The sequence below is a fragment of the Giraffa tippelskirchi genome, chromosome 12 (genome assembly GCF_054371585.1).
Source record: "Giraffa tippelskirchi isolate mGirTip1 chromosome 12, T2T-mGirTip1v1.2.pri, whole genome shotgun sequence".
NCBI classification, from domain to species: Eukaryota; Metazoa; Chordata; class Mammalia; order Artiodactyla; family Giraffidae; genus Giraffa; species Giraffa tippelskirchi.
This window is the reverse complement of record NC_137286.1, coordinates 103,042,941-103,057,837: the sequence shown is the minus strand read 5'-3', so window position 1 is coordinate 103,057,837 and position 14,897 is coordinate 103,042,941. Positions and strand designations below refer to the sequence as shown.

Here is a 14,897-nt window from a genome sequence, read left to right as displayed (position 1 = left end):
GGCCGCTCCTGGCGTAGCCCATCACATGGCAATAGTCCTATTTAAGCGGCGCCGCCGGCGCCTTTCAGCACCACTAGTGCTGGCCAGCACCCCGCGCTCTCTGGGCGGCGCCTCCAGCCGCTGCCTCCCCGGAACGGGCAGCTGCGCGCGGCCGCGGCCCGGGCGAGCGCGCGGGAAGCCCCGGGGTTCGCGGGGCGCCGGGAGCCGGCCGGCGGCGGGGCGGCCGCGCGCCGGGGCCATGCCGCGCTCCTTCCTTGTGGACTCGCTGGTGCTGCGCGAGGCCGGCGAGAAGAAGGCGCCGGAGGGCAGCCCGCCGCCGCTCTTCCCCTACGCGGTGCCGCCGCCGCACGCCCTGCACGGCCTCTCCCCGGGCGCCTGCCACGCGCGCAAGGCCGGGCTGCTGTGCGTGTGCCCGCTCTGCGTCACCGCCTCCCAGCTGCATGGGCCCCCCGGGCCGCCCACGCTGCCCCTGCTCAAGGCGTCCTTCCCGCCCTTCGGCTCGCAATACTGCCACGCGCCCCTGGGCCGCCAGCACTCGGCCGTGTCGCCCGGGGTCGCTCACGGCCCCGCCGCCGCCGCCGCGGCCGCCGCCGCGCTCTACCAGACCTCGTACTCGCTCCCTGACCCCAGGCAGTTCCACTGCATCTCCGTGGGTAAGCCTCGCGGGGGGGGAGGGGGGACAGGGAGGGGACAGACCAAAGTTGGCCAGACAGGGATAGGGGATGAGGACTCTGGGCTCCTGGGGGCGATCATGTCGGGCCTCTGAGGGGGACACTCTGGGTGGCGTGCTGCTGGAGAGCTGGGACTGGACCCCGGCAGGGAGGGCGAGGCAGGAAGTCCCGATCCTGGCGGAGACTTCCAGGAGGGAGCGAGGGCTGGGGCGCAGGACGCTCCATGAAGGAATACGGGGCCCCGTGACTCCTGGAGTACCAAGGTCCCTAGGCTTGGCGAGGAGGCCGACCGCGATTAGCTGCCGTGTATTGTGTTGGGGCGAAGGGGTGGGTGAGAGACCAGAATCCCGGGATTCTGACGGCCGCCCACCGGAGGATGGGGCCCAGGGCGCCGAGGTCTGATGGCTTGCGTCTCTGCGCCCTAACCCCTCCAGACAGCAGCTCGAACCCGCTGCCCAGCAGCAAGAGGATGCGTACGGCGTTCACCAGCACGCAGCTTCTAGAGCTGGAGCGCGAGTTCGCCGCCAACATGTACCTGTCCCGCCTGCGCCGCATCGAGATCGCGACATACCTGAACCTGTCGGAGAAGCAGGTGAAGATCTGGTTCCAGAACCGCCGGGTGAAGCACAAGAAGGAGGGCAAGGGCAGCAACCACCGCGGCGGCGGCGGCGGCGGCGGGGGCGCGGGGGCGGGCGAGGGCGCACCACAGGGCTGCAAGTGCGCGTCGCTCTCCTCCGCTAAATGCTCCGAGGACGACGACGAAATGCCCATGTCTCCGTCCTCTTCGGGGAAGGATGATCGCGATCTCACGGTCACTCCCTAGGCACACGCTTCCCCAGGGAGCCCACCCCAGACACTCCCCGCCCGTGGCTCCAAGACTGGTCCTCGGACACGGCACTGTTTCCCAGGCACCCACTGCCTAAGGCGGTCGCGCACGGACGTAGCGCGACTTTGTAGGGGTCTTCCGTCCTGGGAAGCGTCAAGAGCTTGGCTGACCCGACCTTGGTGTCCCCACCCCACGGCCCGCGGCTATCCAAAGCGGACTCCCAGCTATGAACACACCGCAAGCGCGCAAATCTTTCTCGGCCAGGCGACACAGCGGCCCGGCCCAGCCCAGCGCCTTGCCGGCGGCCGGCGCCTCCTCGCCCGCCAGCTCCGGACTGGCTCAGGCTTCCTCGCTTCCTCGGCTCTTCTCCAGCCTGGGCCAAGCTCGGCCTTTCACCTCTAGGGTGCCCATTCGCTCCTCCCTCCTTTTTTTTTTTTTTTTGGTCTTTCCCTCCCCACCTCTTTGCTACGGTGATTAATCCACTTTCCCCAACCGCCACACACACTTAGGAACTGCTGGGTTTTCGTGTTTTTCTTTTCCTTTCTCCTCCCCTCCCCGCAGAGCCCCCTTGAAGTTCATCGTTCGTTTGTCGCCCCCCATCCGACCCTGCTGTGCCCATGGCTCTTCTCCCACGAGAGAAACTGTCTGTCGGGAAACCGGCTCACTTTGTCTTGGAGTCGCTCTGCGTTTCCCCCAGAGTCCCACTGTCTGCCTCTGAGGACACTCGTCTCCCAGACCCCAGCCCTGCCCCGGCCCTTGTCATTGTAAGGTCTCTGTAATGCCAGAAGATATTTATTTATTTATTTATGTACAAAATTTTAAATAAACTTTTTTTTTCTTAGAAATCCACATAGCTCTGGATCCCAAACCAGGTTGGGGCTTCCTACTGGGGCCGGTAGGGGCTGGGTGGTGGAGTCAGGCTCCATCCCTCATCTTGCTGCTCACCAGCCCCTCTCTACACCCTCAGCATCCCCACCCCCTGACTCCGTCTTCTGCGCCCACTGGCCAGTGCGCTCCCTGGTCTCAGTCTGGTTCCGGCAAGGTGCACCCCTGCATTAGAGAGTCCAGTCCGAAGGGAAGGACGGGCTCTGCCCACCCTGTGCCTTTCGTCCTGACCCCTGCAACGCCCCCATTCTGCCTAGGGTTGGGCCCCACCTCCAGGCCAGCTGGTCGGTTTGCCTGTCCCCACCGCCATCCCCAAGGTCAGGGAGTCGGTGAACTTAGTCCTCTGCTGAGCTGGGAAGGATTGAGGGCAGGAGGAGAAGGGGACGACAGAGGATGAGATGGCTGGATGACATCATCGACTCGATGGACATGGGTTTGGGTGGACTCCGGGAGTTGGTGATGGATAGGGAGGCCTGGCACTCTGCGGTTCGTGGGGTCGCAAACAATCGGACACGACTGAGCGACTGAACTGAACTGAGCTCGGATTGATAACTTGTTTTCAATCTTTTTTAAAAATCTGTCTTACTTGTTAAGGGCAAATTCCCAGCGAAATGGTGCGACCTCCTCTCGGAAAGGTCCTCATGCTTTGCAAATTTCCTTAGCGTGGGCCCTGCTCCCAAGCTGCGGTTTCGGAGGACCCAGAGGATCCTGTGCCCGGGTTCCCGCGAGGGGCCCTGCGTAGCCGGTGCAGATGGCTCCAAGACCTTACGTTCTCATCTATTCTTAACAACCCCACAGCCCCAGACGACTTAGAATCCACACCTCAGCCCTCCTGTGGAGATAAGCTAGGGTTTTACGCATTCCTCGGAGGAAGAGACTCGGGAGGTTCGCGGGTTACGCTGCGCGCACGACACGTGGCCACCGGAGCCGGGTATTTCTGTTCAGGAAATCGCGAACGGGAAATAGCGGATCCGAATTCTCAAGACCCCACCCCCACCCCCCAAGACCCCCACCCCGCCCGGTCCTGGAAGCCTAGGTCACTTCTTTTTCTGCCAAAAATCTCTCCACCACACACCCCCACACGCACAGCCTGGGGAGAGCCGGACTCCGCGTACTTAAGCAAACACACGCGTCCCTTTCCAAGAAAGGCGCTGGTGTGCTCAGCTCACTTGCGGGTCATTTCTAAAACCTTCGCGCTTTTCCTTTCAGATAAAGCACATGCGGGGCTCGCTCTCCATGTCTCCTAGAGCAGAGGTGGCTGCGATCTGGCTCCCCACAGAGAGGCCACTCCAGGTCCCTCCTGCAGCCGACGCCCCGATGGTGCCCCAGGCAGAGGAAAGTCTGTCCCGTGTGCCTTCTGACACCTCCCCCGTGCCGCCCGTATCCCCATCCGTCTGAACCCCAGTCTCACTGAAGACCAGTTCTCCGCCCTCTCAGAAGGGTACACGGCGCCAGCACAAGCCGAACCCAGGGTGCTTTATGGCAAGATCGTGAACAAAATAGCGACTAACGTGTTGCTACCGATGCCTCTGACGCTCTCCGAGTTCTGCGCGGCTGACCGGCTGATCTAAGCCTTGGATAGTGAAGTTTCGATCCCTTTAGCTCCAGGGCAACCCACCAGTCTGTCTGCCTTGAAACTCTGGGACCCGGCAGCAGGTGGGCCCCAGGCCCCGGCCCACCCTGGGTCCGGAGGGCTCGCCTTGGGCCAGCCCCTTCCCTGGATCATGGGGCGGGGGGAGGGTGCACCCCTGGACCAGAACTGATTTAGGAGATGGGTGGGCCAGGGGCCTGGGGGATGGGGTTGGCATGGGGAGGGGTGGGGAGGTGCGTTGCTGAGAAGGACGGAAATGGAGCTTGGAGAGCCTTGAAGAGGCTGGATCGCTCCTCCGCCCGCCCCCCTTCGCCGCCCACCTCAAGCTACCCCCACTCCTTCAGTGTTGGATCCACGTAGGGGCTCCTCCTGTCCCCGTTGCTCTCAGAAGCCGCCCATCCAGGGCTGCCGCGCCGAGTCCACGCGGCTACAGTTCTCACGGGAGGGCGAGCGCTCCTTCCTTCCTCTTGGCTTTCTCTACCCAGGACTTCATTTCCCCGTCCTGCTCCCAGAAAACCGGCTTTTTCGCTTTCTGGAAATAAATGCAGCCTCCTGTGGCGGTGCCAGCGGTGACCAAGGCAGCGTCAGGGGCGCAGCGAGCGTGAGCGCAGACAGGGCTGCGACGGCGAGAGGGGGCGGCTACCGGCTTCTGAGTCCAACACGCTTTAGTGTCCAACCCTCCTCACCCTGAGGTCTCTGTCGGCCTCGGTCCAGACCGACTCTGTTGCCTGGGTTGGGGCGCCAAGGCACCTCCCGCCTAGGGACACGGAGCTTCTTACTTGGGAAGCCACTCTATTTTGAGCTGTAATTTGGGATAGCAAGGCAAATTGTGAAATTAAAATCAAACTGAGTTATCAGGATGAAATTTCCTGGAAACTATCATCGAGTGTGAGTAATCCACATACAGACCCCTGGTTTATTTTGGGGACAGCACTTTCCTTTTCTCTGAGATTTAGTGACTAGGAGTCTGGACCCCAGAATCCAAGTGATCGACTTTGCAACCGGTCACTTGGGTGATCTTGGGCAAGCCACTGGTTCTTCCTAAGCCTCAGTTTTTTTCACCGGTAAGCGGGGATTTTCTTTGCAGGGTTATCATGCACTGTTACAGGACTGAATTCACCTAAAATACAAGGACGAGGTCTGCCAAGTTTCAATAAATGTTGACTAACCTTGCTGTGGTTGTCACTTTTCCTGCCTATAGCTGTGCCTGGGGCACGCTGAGTTATTTACCGAATGCTGGAAAATGACCACTCTCACACAGGCTGCCACCCGAACCTACCACTGAGAGGCTGCAGAACACACACAAATGCAAATGTTTCCAGACCTCCCTCAAGTCAGTCTGTTGTTCAGTGAACCAGTAATGGCCAGGAACTGCCCAGGTGCCAGGGACTCTCCACCTGCATTTACACCAGTTTCTCAATTTCCCACTACTGACATTTTGGGCTAAAATATTCTCCCTGTGGGGACTGTCCTGTGCACTGTGGGATGTTTCACAGCATCTCTGGCCTCCACCCACTAGATGCTAGAAGCACTCTTCCCCCTGTGGTGACAACCAACAATGTCTCCAGACACTGTTCCCAGATGCCCCCTGGAGGGGACATTTCTGTCTGAGACCCACTCTTCAGTTTGAGAAGCACTGATTGAGACTTGTGTCTTTTCTGCTGACATTAGCCAGCATTTGGTAGCCTAGCTCCGAGCACTTCTCTCCTTCCCTTCATCCATCCCTCATGGAATAGTTGAACCTCCTCCATCGGGGGCTCTGGACTCTGCACTCAGGAGGGGCTTGAGAGGACCAAGAGGAAAGAGAAGGTGGTGGGGTGTGGGGGGAGAGACCACAGATGCCTGGGAGCAGGCTGGCCAGACCTGGACATCTGGCCTGAAAGGGTGCATCAGTCTGGAGGCGTTCTGGGCATGTGGAGTGGACAGGGCCACTAGGCCTTTCCAAGAACCCGCTATCCTATTGTCCCATGACCTGTGGACAACTGGGCTCCCTCTTCAGTCATGTCCACGGGTACCCACAGGACCACACTTTGTGGGGAAGATGTCAGGAGCCCGGGTGGAATCCCCCTCTGTCAAGGACACACACTGACCACCACCACCACCACCATGGTGGTTCTTCTGGATCACAAACCGTATCTGTTTTGCCAGTGTCTGCAAGTCTGAAGCTAGAAAGCAATTCTTTTTGACCTAGGCCTCCCATACCTGGTTCAACACAAGGACCCCTGAGAGTAGTGTCCACTGAGCACATCATTCACTTTTTCTGAGAAAAGGTTCTGGAAGGGCAAAGATCAGGAAGTCCCTGGGGACATCTAAGAGCAAAAAAAAAGAGGGCAGAGGTCAGGGGAATGGGTCCCAGAAGTCTCCCTGGCATGGATCATGGTTGCCTGGGCCATGTGCTCCTGAGATTGGGCTCTGGGGGTGAGTGAGGTGCTGTCAAACAATTCAGAAGCAGACTCACCCGCAAAGTGAGGAAGGAGCTGATTCCAGTGGGGCAGTAACCCCACCCAACCAGGGTCTCCCCAGTCTTGTATGTGGTGATCACAGGTGGACTTCTAGTTGTTGTTGTCGTTGCTAAGTTGTGTCCAACTCTCTGTGACCCCATGGACTGCAGCACGCCAGGCCGCCTGGTCCCTCACTATCTCCTAGAGTCTTCCCAAGTTCATGTCCGTTGAGTCGGTGATGCCATCCAACCATCTCATCCTCTGCTGCCGTCTTCTCCTTTTCCTTTTTGCCTTTGATCTTACCCAGCATCAGGTCTTTTACAATACTGACATCCTAATAAAGTGTGTGTGTGTGTGTGTATGTGTGTGTGTGTGTGTGTGTGTGTGTGTGTGTGTTTTGGAGATGCTGAAATGAAAGGAAGGTAAAGAAACGTGCAGGAGAACCAGGTCATCCTGAAGTTGGACACCCAGCTTCAGGGCATCCTATCACGATGAACCCAAGCCCTGGTGCTCCTATGGTAGAACTCTCCCTAGAAATAACCAAGACATCCCAGGCCTCGGTCTTGACACCTCACAGCCTGGTGTCCAGCCTCCATCTGTGAGCAAACTTTCCTTCCCAACTCTGGAGGAAGTGCCACCCAAGGCACCTGTTTCAGGCAAGAGTGGGTGGGGGGATAGAGAAGTTGTGGTACATATATACAAGGGAATACTACTCAGCCATGAAAAGGAATGCATTTGAGTCCATTCTAATGAGGTGGATGAACGTAGAACCTATCCTACAGAATGAAGTAAGTCAGAAAGAGGAAAATGAATATTGTATATTAACACACATATGTGGAATCTAGAAAGATTGTACTGATGAACCTATTCACAGGGCAGCAGTGGAGACACAGACATAGAGAACAGACTTATGGGCAAGGTTAGGGGGAGAGGGGGAGATGAATGGAGAGAGCAGCATGGATGCATATACACTAATATACATAAATAGACAGCCAGTGGAAATTTGCTGTATGACTCAGTGCTCTGTAACAACCTAGAGGGGTGGGAATGGGTGGGAGGTGGGAGGGAGGTTCAAGAGGGAGGGGACATATGTACACCCATGGCTAATTCACGTTGCTATATGGCAGAAATCAAACCAACATTGTAAAGCAAGTATCAATCAATTAAAAATAAATAAATATAAGTCTTTTAAAAAAGAAAGAGTGGGTGAGCAAGGTGCTGCCATAGTCAGGGGACTGGACACGCATGCTGGGCACAGCTCAGGGGCCCTGCAGTGAAGAGCTTCCCCTGCTGGTCTCACTGGACCTCAGGCTTTTGCATCAGGAGAGGAAGGGGCCACTTCCACAAGCTCCCTGTCCCTGGCAAGGGCCAGAGAGAAGCAGAGGCCTGCTGCCTCGATGCCCCGATGCTGAGAATGTCTCGAGTGGCCCTGTTATGGGCCCCACACCCCCAGGGTGCAGGTTGACACCTTAGCCCTCAGGATGCAAGCAAGCTTGGAGATGGGGGTCTTTGAAGAGGTGATTATGGTTAGATGAGCTTGTAAAGGTGGGGTCCCGATCTGAGATAAGGGGTGTCCTCCTACAAAGAGGACGAGACAGTGGACATGAGCCACTCAGAATGACAAGCCTGTGAAGACGTGTGTGTGCTAAGTCGCTTCCATCATGTCTGACTCTTTTACAACCCCATGGACTGTAGCCTGCCAAACTCCTCTGTCCATGGGATTGTCTAGGCAAGAATACTGGAGGGGCAAGAATACATTTCCTTCTCCAGGGGATCTTCCTGACCCAGGGATCGAAACTGCGTCTCTTGCAGCTCCTGCATTGGCAGGCGGATTCTTTACCACTGAGCCACCAGGGAAGCCCCGGTGCGGGGGGGAAGGCAAACGGAGGAGAGAGGCCTCGGGAGAAACTGACCCTGCCAACACCTTGATCTGAGACCTCCAGCAGCTATAACGGAGAGAAGATAAACTTCTGTTGTGAAGCCACGCAGTTTGTGTGGGGCATTTTGTACGGCAACCCTAGAAGACTAAGACAAATTCTGATCCGAGTGAGGGCTCTCTAGACTCACCCCGACCCCCGCCGCTAAAGCAAGGATTGTCAGAAGAGTGAGGTGCCAAGGGCACTGTGCGGGGAGTCAGACCCCTCGGAGGCAGCTTCCCCCTTGGACACTTGAGGTCCACACCCAATTATGCCACCAACTTTGCACAAATCATGATCTTTCTGGATTTCAGCCTCCTCTTCTCTCAAGTCAGGGGGTACCAGTGAACTCAGTGGGGTTTTCCCTTTTTCTGACCAGGACTGTTTCCCTTCTTTCTTTTTTTTTATTCTAAATATTTATTTACTTATTTATTTATTTTATTTTGGCTACATTGTGTCTTGGTTGCGGCACATGGAATTTTCACTGTGATGCGGGGGCTTCTCTCTAGTTGCCGAGAGAGGGCCTAGTTACCCCGCTGCACCAGGGACCTTAGCGCCCTGACCAAGGATTGAACCCACATCCCCTGCATTGGAAGGTGGACTCTTAACCACTGGACCACCAGGGAAGTCCCCCTCCCACACTTTCTAATAAACATCTGGATTTTGTCAAATGTAAATTATGTGGGAAAAAAAAGGAGGCACCCACTGAGGCAGACATTCACACATTGAAGGACTTCCCCATAGCCAGGCACCCCTGTTTCACAACAGAACCCAGCGAGGTTCTGGGCCAGGACCCAGCTGGGCGTAGGACCTGGACCCAACATTTTCCCCAGAAGTCTGAATTTGGAAGGGAGTGACTCAGAGATGGATGTTTCAGTTAGAGATTGTTTCCCATGACTGTGAAGCTAACAGCCTCTGAGTGATGGCAGATGAACTATGACAGTGGTGGAGGGAACTGTCCAGTAAGCCCCAGAGGCCACATCTAAGGAGACTGCCTGGTGGTGAGACCTTGGCTGTCTCTTCCCTCCCTTCCTGTCTGGTTTCCAGGCTGTTTCACCAGCTTTCCCATTGATTCTGTGAACTCTCAGATACCGTCTCACTCAACACCTTTCCTGCTTCGGTAATGGGAACTTGTTTCTGTTGTCTGCAACCGAGAGCTCTGAGTGATTCAGGAACCCATGCCACGTCAGAGCTGTTTAGATCCCACACAGAACCGTGACCAGACCTGGGACAAGCGTGACTGTTCTGTCCCTGGAACAGAGTCTCAGTCTCTGACCGGGTGACCAGCACTGCTGCATGTAGGAGCCCCTGGACCAGGGCTTTGAGGCTGGCATCCATGCCTCCCCCTTGAAGGCACTGGGGCAGTTAGACCTGTGTGAATGGTTTCAGAATTCATTGTCCAGGTGTGAGGGCACGAGTCGCAGCTGGGACATGAGCTGGCCTCACCCTGGAGCAGCACTCGGCTTCCTGGGGGGGCCACAGGGGTGGTGGCGCCCCCTCCCACTCTCACAGTGGCAGGGAAGCCATGCTCAGGCATGCACAGAGACCTGGGACACGACCTCTCCATCCGTCCTGCCTGGCCAGGCCCTCTGAGGTGGCTGTCCCCCTTGGACACACTCTCATTGAACTGCTCAGTCTGTGGGGTGCTTTGCTCCTACCAGGGAAGAACCTACTGGCTCTCTAAGATGATCCATGCTAGTTAAGAATGTTCTGGGACTTCTCTGGTGGTCCAGCAGTTAAGGGTCCTCGCTCCCAATGCAGGGGACCTGGTTCGATCCTTGGTCTGGGAACCATCCCTCACACTGCAGCTAAGACCCAGCACAGCCAAATAAATAAAAGTGTTTTTTAAAAAATGTTGTAGAGGCACTCAATAACTCTACTCATCACAGTCCTTTTTATCATGTGTGTCAGAAACTGACTTCAAGCTACTTTAGGCTAAAAGGTGTCTTGTCGGTTCACAGAAACAATGAAGTTTCTAGTGAGTGCAGCTGTCCTCAGGGGCTCCAGAGACATGACAAGCTGAGGAGACAGCTCACCCTCTCCCCTGTCCTTGGCTTTGCTCCTCTCTGGCCACTAGGTTCCCTCCTTTCCTGCTGTGGAGGTTCTGTCCTTGCAGGTGGGAGTGTGGGGCTGGGAGCGGGCAAAATAGGGCAATGGCCACAGCCAGCTCCAGGCTCACCTCATCCCAGCTGAACGGCACTTCTCCTGCCCAGAGTCCTTTGATGACGGCCAGAGGGGCGGCAGGGGTTGTCCAAGGTGGCAACCCTAGAGGTGACCATCCTAACCACAGGGCAGCTCTGCTCGGACCACGTGTCAATCCCACGGCTGTGGGCAGGGATGGTGTCAGGTGGATCCTATGACAGGAGTAGGGAAATGGGGCTTGTTAACATTGTCTGTTGAGGCAAACAGCCTGGTTCCCTATTTCACACAACTAGGGGCTCTCAGACAACACGGCCTCCCTCGCCTACCCAGTCCAAGGGCCAGGCCTAGTGCCTGCAGAAGTGATTTCAAAAATGAAACACCAGACCACTTTAAAAAGTTACTTTGGACACAAAATCTGACTTTTTTCCACACAATACATTCCCATCTGGCTTTCCTAAGGGACTCTTACATTGCTTTCCACCAGGGACAGGAAGGCAGAAGGGTCTCCTGTTCCACTCTCCAAGCCCAGCCCCACTCCTGAGAGCTTGCAGGATGACCAACTCCCATCGCTTTTGCTTTTTACTGTTACACTCTCAACACTGGAAAACTGCACGTACTTATGTGTGTATCTGTCACCCATGCTGCGATGCCCAGCGCCCCGAGAGGAATGTCTTTATGGGAGCCAGAATGCAAAGGGATTCCGGCTGTGAGAAAGCTGACCAGTTAAACACTCTCTGATCCTGGCTCCCTCTCTGCTGGGCTCTCACAGCCTCTGATCTACCTCTGCCATGCGACTTCTCTTCATAACCTCAGCCCAGCACACCAAACCTAAGACACACGCTGGGTGACCGCAACCCCCCTGGCCCACTAGCAACTTTTAATTAAAATGTTAATTAAATATCAACCTCACTTCAGCCCAGAAAGAAGGGTTTAAACTCTAAAAGGATTCTGAAATTCTTTCATCAACTTAAGACATTTTGGGGATACGGTTTGTATGAAAGATGCTTCAGAAAATGAAGTTGTCATGTATTGTACGTATAAATAAACCTTTCAGCTCCCTGGCAGAACCCAAGCTCAGTGGGGCTAGAAAAGCATTCTGGGTATTGGCATGCAAATGAGCGTGTCAACAGCGGTTATGGGGCACCTTGGAGCGGTAAACAAGCCGATTGTCATGGGAAATGTAGTCGGCCTGCTCTGTTTGAAACTGTTTTGCAAATCCCTTGTTTGGTTAGGTTTCTGAACGTCGAGTTTGTGAACTCAATAATACAGCTTAATACCAAATTCCCAGTCACACTGTCTTTAGACGCCTGACAGCGCCGTGCACACCATAAAGGGCCGCACAAGCCGGCGTGCCCAATCAGGCTTGGAATGCACACATGGAAGGCCGAAGGGAGACGTCGGCCGCCATCGGAACAGGACCAGCGTGAAGACGGGTGGGCGCATGGACCCCTCGATCAGCGATCGGGGGTGGGGGTGGGGGAGACGGTGTGCCAACCCTCCACCCCTGGCGGCGCCATGCCTCAGCCCAGGCTCACTTTCTCCAGAGCTGTTCCCTCTCCCATTCCTGACCAGCCAATTCCTTCCTCAGTCTACTCTGGGAAGCCTCCCAGGCCTTCCCAGCAGCGGGACCAGCCCGTCCATCTCAGGAAGGGTCCATCCCATTCATTCAATGGATGCCTCAGTGTGTCTTCCCTGCTGGGCCTGGCTGGGCTCTGAGCGGCCAAACCACTCTCAGTGTCCCCCTCCCGCCCTGGCTCCTCACCTAAGCGGTGCTCCTCAAAGCAAGACGCTGGGTCTGACCCCTCCAAGTCCCTGTTCCGTGCCCCTGCTGCTGCAGCCCGGCCTCTGCACCTCCTCGCTGATCCCCTGCTCACCGGGGAACGGGCTCTGCTCCCCCTCCAACTCCTTGCCCACCGTTCCCTCCAAACCCATGCCTAGGCCTTTGTCTCAGAACCCACTCCTCTGAAGAGCCACCTGTCTGGGAGGCCAGCCCTGAAGACTCCTTAGCCGGAAAAGGACATCCCCCCTCAACAATCACCCAACAGCCTGTGATCTCAGGAGCAGACACGTGTGGTGGGGAGTGGGCAGCCCACAGGGGGAGCAGCTGCCTTGTGAACCCCCCACTGACAGTGGAGATGTGCCCCAAGGCACCAGGAGGGAAATAGGCCGTGCTGCCCTCGTGGAGTACAGGTTTGGTCGTGGGGCCGAAACTGCCGTGCACGGTCTCATTCAGAAACAACTGAGGTCCCTGTCTGAATCTGCCTCCACGTCTGCGTGTCTCCTCTGGTCACTCCCATCGCCCACTGTGATGAGGTGAACGGTATCCCCCCCAAATTCACAGGTGGCGGCTCTGACCCCTGGGGGCTCAGAAGGTGGCTGTATTTGGAGTGAGGGCCTTGACAGAGGTGATGAAGTTAAAAACAAGGCTGTGAGTGCAGCCCTTAACCCATCCTGACTGGTGTTCTTATTAGAAGAGGAAATCTGGGTGCAGATATGCCACACCCACAGTGGACAAGCCGTGTGGACACAGTGAGAAGGTGCCGCCTGCAAGACAGGAACAGAGGCCGCAGGAGGAACGAGCCCTGCTGACCTGATCTCGGAGCCTCCAGACTGTGAGGACATAAACGTCTGCTGCTTAAGCCCCTCAGCCTGAGGTGTTCCGTCTCAGCAGCCTGAGCCACTAAGACATCCAGCACACATACACATCTTCTCTTCATGCAGAGAAGAGACAGAACAGAAAAGCAGAAGGATACAGTAGACCTGAAAAGCACTATGAACCAATTCAACATAATTAAGATTTATACAGTTTTCACACAACAGCCAGATACAAATTCTATTCAAGTTCCCATAGACTATAGAACCTGGAGACACTGTAACATATCCAAGGACTTAAAACAAGGTGCAAAAATTTCATGGTCTGAAAATTAGAGATACCAAGGAAACATTTCACGCCAAGATGGGCACAATAAAGGACAGAAATGGTATGAACCTAACAAAAGCAGAAGATATTAAGAAGAAGTGGCAAGAATACACAGAAGAACTATACAAAAAAGATCTTCATGACCCAGGTAACCATGACGATGTGATCACTCACCTAGAGCCAGATATCCTGGAATGCAAAGTCAAGTGGGCCTTAGGAAACATCACTATGAACAAAGCTAGTGAAGGTGATGGCATTCCAGTTGAGCTATTTCAAATCCTAAAAGATGATGCTGTCAAAGTGCTGCACCCAATATGCCAGCAAATTTGGAAAACTCAGCAGTGGCCACAGGACTGGAAAAGGTCAGTTTTCATTCCAATCCCAAAGAAGGGCAATGCCGAAGAATGTTCAAACTACCACACAGTTGTACTCATCTCACACAGGAGCAAAGTAATGCTCAAAATTCTCCAAGCCAGGCTGCAACAGTATGTGAACCATGAACTTCCAGATGTTCAAGCTGGATTTAGAAAAGGCAGAGGAACCAGAGATCAGATTACCCGCATCCGTCGGATCATAGAAAAAGCAAGAGAGTTCCAGATAAACATCCGCTTTGTTGACTATGCCTAAGCCTTTGACTGTGTAGATCACAACAAACTGTGGAATATTCTTCAAGAGATGTGAATACCAGACCACCTTACCTACCTCCTGAGAAATCTGTATGCAGGTCAAGAAGCAACAGTTAGAACTGGACATGGAACAATAGACTGGTTCCAAATTGGGAAAGGAGTACATCAAGGCTGTATATTGTCACCCTGCTTATTTAACTTATATGCAGAGTACATCATGAGAAATGCCGGGCTGGATGAAGCACAAGCTGGAATCAAGATTGCTAGGAGAAATTTCAACAACCTCAGATACATAGATGACACCACCCTTATGGCAGAAAGTGAAGAAGAACTGAAGAGCCTCTTGATGAAAGTGAAAGAGGAGAGTGGAAAAGTTGGCTTAAAACTCAACATTCAAAAAACTAAGATCATGGCATCTGGTCCCATCATTTCATCACAAATAGATGGGAAAACAATGGAAACAGTGACAGACTTTATTTTCTTGGGCTCCAAAATCACTGCAGATGGTGACTGTAGCCATAAAATTAAGACACTTGCTCCTTGGAAGAAAAACTATGACCAACCTAGATAGCATATTAAGTAGAAGAGACATTACTTTGCTGACAAAGGTCCGTCTAGTCAAAGCTATGGTTTTTCCAGTAATCATATATGGATGTGAGAGTTGGACTATAAAGAAAGCTGAGTGCCAAAGAATTGATGCTTTTAAACCGTGGTGTTGGAGAAGACTGTTGAGAGTCTCTTGGACTGCAAGGAGATCAAACCAGTCAATCCTAGAGGAAATCAGTCCTGAATATTCATTGGAAGGACTGATGCTAAAGCTGAATCTCTAATACTTTGGCCACCTGATGCGAAGAACTGACTCATTGGAAGAGACTCTGA

General features: G+C 54.6%; 1 protein-coding gene across 1 annotated transcript; it reads left to right on the top strand.

Annotated features, from left to right (window-relative positions):
* The first annotated feature begins 238 nt into the window (after positions 1-238).
* Positions 239-1,494, top strand: GSX1 (GS homeobox 1). Its single transcript, XM_081548114.1, has 2 exons — positions 239-653; positions 1,106-1,494. The coding sequence occupies exons 1-2, from the start codon at positions 239-241 to the stop codon at positions 1,492-1,494; spliced, it is 804 nt and encodes a 267-aa protein (XP_081404240.1).
* Positions 1,495-14,897: the final 13,403 nt, after the last annotated feature.